This window comes from Austrofundulus limnaeus, unplaced genomic scaffold (assembly GCF_001266775.1).
Source record: "Austrofundulus limnaeus strain Quisiro unplaced genomic scaffold, Austrofundulus_limnaeus-1.0 Scaffold411, whole genome shotgun sequence".
Classification (NCBI taxonomy): Eukaryota; Metazoa; Chordata; class Actinopteri; order Cyprinodontiformes; family Rivulidae; genus Austrofundulus; species Austrofundulus limnaeus.
The window spans coordinates 292,267-300,553 of record NW_013952813.1 but is presented as its reverse complement, the minus strand read 5'-3'; the positions used below and the strand labels follow the sequence as shown (position 1 = coordinate 300,553).

Genomic DNA, 8,287 nt, shown 5'->3' with positions numbered 1-8,287 from the left:
GGGTAAAACTCATTGGATCTGATTCCAGAATTATAAGCATCCTGGACTCCAGGTCCTCTTGACACCCTCAGGCTATTCACACATTTACAGGGTGTCTATTGTGACTATTCAGAGTCGTCAGTTTCGTCCACATTTGGATGCTAATAACCCAGTTGGCCCTCTGTCGGTAGTTCTAGGATGATACCCAGTTGGCCCCTCTTTGGTAGAGATAGGTATTTTTCAAGAWCCTGGTAGTCCTAGTGTTAAATCCCACCTCCTTGTCACCCCACAGTCATGGTGCTACGTGACTTTGGCTTGTTTTAGGTTTGAAGTCGACAGCTGAACTTTCTTAGCTCGTGTTTTTTCAGGTGTTGACGCTTGTTGGGTCACATACTGTAGTTCTTACCTTGCTGATCCGTGTTCATTGTTTTTTTTAACAAAGGCTGTTGCTTGCATGGAGGTGGTAAGAATTAAAACGTAACACTAGAACCAGCTGACAAAGAGGCTGGTCTCAGTCTGGCTTCAACTTCCTTGTTCTGTTTCAAGGTTGGTTTATCTTCAGTCTAACCTAAACAGCAGAGCATAGTTCAGTTAAGGGGTTCAGTGAGTGATTAACTGTTTTTACTGGTTAAACTGTATTTTCAGAAGGTTCTTTGAGTTTTCCTGTTGATGTGTCAAGTAAAAACATGTGTGAAGTTGGAAATACCTCAGAAGTTTCAGGATGGTTGATTGTGAGGAGAGGAGAATCCCACATGCAGGGACGATTTGCATCTATTTACTTATAAATGGAGGCTTGTCATGTGTGCTAATGTTGATCAGGAGGTACAGAATGGTGTGCTTAGATTCATGAGGACAGATTTTTGATTCTACGTTTTAGTAGGAAATCCACAAAAGACTTGAGGCTCCAGGTGTAAAATAACTTCCAGTAGAATAAAAACAGGACCAAACTGTAAAGCAGGGAAGATTTACAGCCCCCAGGGTCCTGGATAAAACCCACTCTGTGTGTCTGAGAGTCTGAAGAACTAATCATTTGTTCTGAGTATTAAGTTATTACATTCAATAAGTTATATTTTACCCCCACAGACAATACTGCTACTTATTTTGCCCATACTTACTGTATAGTTGATTTCATATTTACATGACAAACATTTATCCTCTGGACAAACAGAAGAGATGAACACGTCTGCCTCCATATCAAGCTCAGATCTCTGACTCTAAAGCTGCAGAAACTGAACTCTGATCGCTTCAACACAGATTAAACATGAGATTGAGGGGTGGCAGGATGTATTAAATCTAGTTTGTCTTTTTAAATAAGCAGCTGTTTGGAAACCGTGTCAGTTAATAAAACTGGTTCAGTGACATCACCCAGGTGGTTTTATTTTCCACCATGATGGAGAATCTTGTCCTCAGCTGCAAGCGTTTAGCAGAGTACTTACTGTGTCTGCCATGGACCCACACTAAAGTTTGAGTTGTGAGGTTTGAGTCTGGACTGAGTCAGCAGGATTCTGTCCCACATCTGTCAAAGCAGGGAGCTGTGGTCTTCATCAGGACGAAGACATTCAGGGACTCATCTAATCAGTTCTTTCAGTGGCTTTGTTTGTGTAACATATATAAGATTTATCATGTCTCTTCTAAAGGAGGTTTTCTTTATTAAACAGATCAGCTGTGTAAGTTTTACACCCATTTTTTTGTGATGTTTCCAGGAACCACAAAGCGCTCGTCCCTCCAGGGGGAGGAGAAGGCCTCCTCTGGAACCTTGACCCTTCAGAAGGGCTCGAACTTTAACACCATGCCAGCCAGCATGGCAAAGGTTCACCTCCAGAACGTGGCTGACTACACCAGCCACACTCTGACTCTGCGCAGAGACAAAGGTACCACCAAGGGAATCAGCACCGAGCTCCCGGGAGCTAAATCGATCTACATCTGTGATGGGGAGCTCTTCAAGCAGCTGGATGGAGATCTGCCCCGAGGGACCGGGGAAGGCAGCAGCTCCAAGGGCACCGGAAAAGGCCCGGGGTACGTCATTCTACCGACAAACAATACAGGTACCCTGAAAGTGTCCAAGACGAAGGAGGATCAAACCGCCAAGTACAACATGGGCATTGAGCAGTTGCCTCAGACCAGACTAATCCATCTAGCTAACCCAGCGAGTGCAGAACCAGTCCCTGGCTTCGGGCTAAAGAGCCTACCTACTGAGCAGGTCAGCGTGGCCTGCTCTGACAGAGACTCACCTGCACACAACCTGCAGAATGCGCCCAGAGACTCCCAAAAGACCAGCAGCTCGGCTGATGGCGGGGAGTCCGGAAACTCTGGCGTGATCTCCAAAAGTGAAACTGTGTCCACTCTGTCCATGAGCTCACTGGAGGTAAGACCACCACGCCCACCAGCACAAATCGCTTTCTGTGACTCGTCTCATCGCTCCATGGGTTGAAAATCAGTTTTGTAAATCTAAAAATAAATTGCCTTCTATTTGAGATAATTCTCTGAATTTTATAAATGTTTTCTTTAAACAGCAGAGAAATGAAAGCCTGGCTCTTATTAAAGGCAGGACCAACCTTTACTTTTTATTTGATAAAATCCAAACATTAGTGCAACAGTATCTTAGCTTTGTCTTTGCTTCACCATTTACAGAGAATATCACATTTTTTACAATTATGGTTGCATGATTTCCTCATTCTGTTGATGGTTTTCCTTCAAATTCAGAGTGAGAAACATGTCCACACTGCCAGAGCCATCAGAACAATCTGCCTCTCAGTTTACCTGAAAAGCTGTTCAGAGTAAAGTCTGAACTATTTTTATTTGTACTAATCTATCGACCAAATTATCAATTGAACTAAATGTTTTTTCCCTCCAAGAATAATAATTTATTATTTTATTCATTTTGAAATATTCTAAAAGTCAATTTTGCCATTTACAGAATTCCATAAATGAAAGCTTCGAAAGTATTTTTTTAATTTAAATCTCTTTTTTTTTCACCAAAACCTCAGTTATTAGTGTCGACAGGGCTTCAAGCACATCTGACATTCAGTCTTTTCAGCACCAGCTTTACTCGGGAATCTTTACAAAGTAAGTGGCAGTTGCTGATGGGTAGAACAATGTTTCTCAATATTTGAGTGTTTGTAAGTCACTTTGGGGGGAAAACAAACAAAACAATTAGTTTGAATGAATGTATTGTAAAAAAAACTATCTGGATTATAACAGAATGGTGACTTTCACAGCTTATCCTACTGTTCCCAGTATCCTGATGGCTTTGGTTCTGTAGAAATAATTATAATTCATATTTTAGCTACAACATGCATAATTCTGATTCTATAAAATACTCAAAGTCACTATGCTTTATACTCAGTGCTTAGAAATGTAACAACTTGTTACTTTAAATATCTTCTTTTTTTGGATTTTTCTCCCATTTCTCAGAAATTTCTCTAATAAAACAGAAAAAAGCTGACAAGCTTTTTTGTATTATTCATGAATGATGCCATATGTTATGCTACATGGATTCTACACATTTCAATTGAGAATTGAAATAATAATTAACAATATAATTACTTTCTATAATTATTTTTTGTGCCACGTTCATGTTTGACCAACACATCATTAGACTATGATCACCAGGAAGATTTTCTTTACTAAAGTGATCATTAATCATGAGGATGACTAAAAATAACAGTAATTAGGGTCCGACTCAGAAACACAGTAACATCTTTTTTATTTCTTCATTTGCTGTTTTCATCCATTATTTGATGTTTTCACTTTTCACAAACAGCATCAGAAGAAGCGTCCCAGATTCTTGTGGGCCCAAGTAGCAACAGCAGTTTTGAAAAGGTTAGCTTTATTTCAGCTCCAACTACAGACAGCGGGTAGGAGAATGAGACGACACGACGGTCAGCACAAAGTGGGTCGGACATCTGCCTGCTGGTGTCTTTTTCACTCCGGGGCTAAACACAGTTCTGTAATGGCTTGTGAGGCAGCAGCTGCCAGAGGAAGTAAGCGGCCTGAAGGTCAGGCTTTCCTTCCCTGACAGGCAACCTAAAGGTCACCTGGTCACAATCTGTTAGCTGCAAACCTTTTCCAGTGGGGTCAGAACAACCAGTAGAAAACCTTGTTTTGTTTCCCATGACTCACTCCTCTGAGTCCCATCTAGACAGGTTGATGCACAATGAGTATTTCTGCTTACAAGGCGCACAATATCAAGACACAACTTTAATCTCTTTGTCTCATCTCCCACCAGAGACGAAAATCACGCTATGCTGAGCTTGACTTTGAGGTAATTGTAGTCTCTTTGATTCCTACAAAGATTCTTAAACATAGACTGAAAAGCTGATGTGTTCTCCCCAGAACTCCAAAATTTGTACACAAATAGTAGGTTGCAAAAATATTAATTCCTCTTGCCATTTTTTGATTTTTTACTTTTCCTTGTCACTTGGGATTTATTTGAAATTTTAGTTTGATTAAAGGCAACAATTCTACAAAAACACTTCAGATTAATAAAATTTGGTTGTTACCTTGTTACCTGCTGGAACACCTCCCAGAATAAACATGTTTTTGTAGTACGGGTTACAACCAATCAAGAGAAGCTTCATTAAATATGTTTTTAGGAAATGAAAATACCCCTTACGGCCCCTCCTGCAACTGCAACTCCATGTTGATCATTCAGGTTGAGACTGAATGGACCCCATGGCTGGAGGCCCAGTCACCAGGTGCTCGTCAAAAGCCCCCTCCCCCAGGTTTGACTCTAGGGTAGAGTCAGTGAGCCAAGTCCAGGTGAGGGACCCTAAGTTTTGTTCTGTCCAAATAAATGTTGTGAATCATGTTTTTGTCACGCCCATCACCTTGGACCAGTCTGTTTTGGGAGACCTCACAGGGATGAATGCTCCTAGAATCAAGCATGCAAGCTCTTCCAGCAGAAGATAGAGCTGAGTTGCAAGGAAAAGTGCCTTGTTTACTGGTCAGGCTTTGTTCCTGCCTTCACCCATGGTCACAAACTCTGGATAGTGACCAGGAGAACAGGTACTTATATACAGGTGTTTGATATGATCTGTCTCTTCTGAGTAACTGGACTCTCCCTTAGAGAAAAGATGAAAAGTTTGGTCATCCAGGAGAGACTCAGAGTGACTGCTCCTTCACACTGAAAGGAACCAGGTGGTGGTTTGGGCATCTGGGTGACCTCAGGATGCTTCCTTAAGGAGGTGTTATGGGGGACATTTCCACTTGGGAGGAGACCCCATTGACTAAGGACACACTGGAGAGACCCCTCAGCTGACCTGGGAATGCCTTGGAGATGCTGGAAGAGTTGGTTATTGAAAACGATTCCTGGACCTTTATACTCATTCTGCTGCCAATGAGACCTGACTTCAGAAAAAGCAGCAGATAATAAATAAAAAATGTGGAAGAAGGTACTATGGTACCATGGGACCAAAATTAAACTTTTAGACCCTCATCAATGACATCATGACTGAGGCAAACCTGTAACCATGCTGACAACACCATCCCCACAGTGGAGTATGGTGGTAGCAGCATCATGCAGTGTGGTTAGTTTTATCAGCAGTTAAAGGAAAGATAGATAGATGGAGCAAAATAAAGAGAAACTTAAAGAAATCTCCAGAGTTTTGAAAGTGGAACGAAGGTTCACCTTCCAGCAGGACAAGCACCCTAAACTCACAGCTACAGCGGCACTCCAGTGCTTTAAGGAGAACAGACTATATTTCCTTGAATGGTCGTGGTAAAGTCCAGAGCTTAGTCCAACTGAAGATCTTCAAACATTGTTGAACACAAGCAGCAGCTGTCCAACTAGAAGTAGGAGTTTTAGCTTTTTTTTTTTTTTTTTTTGGGGGGGGGTATTTAAATCAAGTTTCCCTCCATTTACCTTAGTTAATCTGAAGTATTTTTGTAAACCACTTCTAAACATTAAAAATCTGTTTAAATTCCCTGTTGTGAGGCGCAAAACAGAATGATTATCAAGAAGGATGAATCCTTTTGCAACCCACTGGTAATGTTTCAGGTTTGATTGTACTGTTGAGCTGAGGAGGAGGGGAGACTAGAAATGATGGAAGCCTGCGGTGTTTGCCTTGACCGTAACGTACAATGTTCCTGTGCAGAAAATAATGCACACCAGGAAACGGCACCAGGACATGTTTCAGGACCTGAACAGGAAGCTTCACAGTGCAGACAAGGACAGAGAGTCTCCACCTGTTGATGCCAAAGCTGCCAAAAGATGGAGTGTGTCCTCTACCGGCAGTGACAAGAGCAACATGAGTGTAAACAGATTTTATTCTATTCTGCCTCCTTCCCCTCCAGCATTGAATGTTTTCCTTTCCCTACAAATGCAAATTAATACATAAGAACCAAGTTTCTAGGTTGATAATAAATGCAGACATGTTAAAGATTATCATTTTACTGGCTTTCTACTTAATTGCCAGAATAAAATAAGTGATGTAAGAGTCGTAGGTGTGCATGTAAACTCACGCCAAAGATCAAAGCCCACCTAATTGGTGCTATTCATAAAGTTGATGGAAAAGTTTCATAAATGTAAAATAGTCCCCTTTAATGAAATACTGCATACAACATGGGCAAGATGTTGTACTTACACAACATAATATATATGATGCTGTATAGATGAGGACTCAAATGCAGGCTGAGGTGCAAACTGAGGTGAAAACAGGTGAGGCAACAAACTAAAATGAGGATGTGTGGCAGTTCATTCAGGTAAAGTCTATCTCAGAACTAATTTCGGGTTGTCTGACAAGACTAAACATCACATGAGAAAAAAATAAATATATTACTTACAAAAGAGCACCTGGAATTATAAAAACATCAGGAAAAGAAATTTCCCTTGTGTGAGGAGCAGGGCCTCACTCTCACTCTGCACACGTTTTGAATAAATTCAAAAAATTGTGAAATGTGTTTTCTTTCTAAAATAAAAAAAGAGTCTTTATGGATGTCTGAAGCCCACATTGATCCCATCTTAATTTAGTTTTTGTAGGTCACAAAGTTTGAAAAATGTGTAATAACCTTTGGCAACATATGAAACCAAATTGTGACTGATTGGAGACAAAAGTGGACAAACTGCAGAAACTTTGTGAGTGAATTGTAACATAAATTTGCATGTCCTTTGTTGCAGCAGAAATGTTGGTTTATTTACAGTTCTGAATGTTGTAGATGTTTTGTAAATACCAACTCAGTGTAGTTCCAAGAGAAAATTTATGTATATTCTCACCAGTTTGTGTTGATCAACTAGTCAGTAAATCAGATGGTCTCTGCAGGGTTTTGGCATTGGGGCATTAATAATGGAGTGGGCTCCCTGTATGCATAATATGTATCTAGATAGGTTGTAGCGGGTTCTGAACTTGCAGTGAAATGCTGCAGGGGACAACCTAGGACAGCTATGTTAGTTGTACAGTCATGCAAGCATTGCATAACCTTCTAGAGCATAGCTGCATCCTGGTGATGTTGTAAAGGGCTTTGTACAGTTGTGGTAGAACAACACATGGTAGAATTTTTCAAAAGGATGTGGTACTGAGGTCACAGACAAGTGTTTTCTCCCTCACCTTTTTGACTTTAAAATGATCTTATCACTCCTGGTAATCAGACAATAAATGAGATTTTTATCAATTCTAATGTAAAATTTTATCAACAAACTAAAAATATAAAAACATTTTATTTTCTAGACCCACATAACCTCATGTTTAGTATGGGTTTGTTATAGCTTCACCCTCTTAGCTCAGTAAAATTATGAATTAGCTAAATGTCACACAGATGTTTCCACTAGCAAAACTAACTACTATTTTTATTTCTAACATTATCTTACTAATCAGCCATTTGTGGAGAAGAAGAGACATAGAAACACATGTTAGTTCTTAAACATGCTGCAACTCTCAGGTTGAGAATCTTTAGACATTAACTCACAACTTGATGCTTTTTTTATTCGGAGGGCTGCAATGTGATTTCAAAACAATTATAGATGCATTTCAACCTAACTTGAAACATACACTATATTACCAAAACTATTTGCTCACCTGCCTTGACTCATATATGAGCTTAAGTGACATCCCATTCCTAATCCATGGGGTTCAACATGACGTTGGTCCACCCTTTGCAGCTAAAAAAACTTCAACTCTTCTGGGAAGGCTGTCCACAAGGTTTAGGAGTGTGTTAATGGGGATTTTTGACCATTCTTTCAGAAGCACATTTGTGAAGTCACATACTGATGTTGGACAGAAGGCCTGGCTCTCAGCCTCCGCTCTAATTCATCCCCATATATATATATAGGGCGGCACGGTGGCTCAGTTGGTAGAGCTGATGCCTCTCAGCA

The 8,287-nt window shown here is 40.4% G+C and overlaps 1 protein-coding gene across 4 annotated transcripts in view; it reads left to right on the top strand.

The window, feature by feature from the left end:
• adgrb1a (adhesion G protein-coupled receptor B1a) overlaps positions 1 to 8,287 on the top strand; it is a gene marked incomplete at its 5' end in the record, with an annotated part of 131,862 nt that overhangs the window by 113,471 nt on the left and 10,104 nt on the right. For 3 of the 4 annotated variants that reach the window (XM_014024172.1, XM_014024171.1, XM_014024169.1), the window contains 3 exon segments: positions 1,683 to 2,344; positions 4,208 to 4,243; positions 6,075 to 6,233. In XM_014024172.1, the coding sequence (XP_013879626.1) occupies positions 1,683 to 2,344; positions 4,208 to 4,243; positions 6,075 to 6,233 (857 nt within the window). 4 annotated transcript variants of the gene reach the window in all.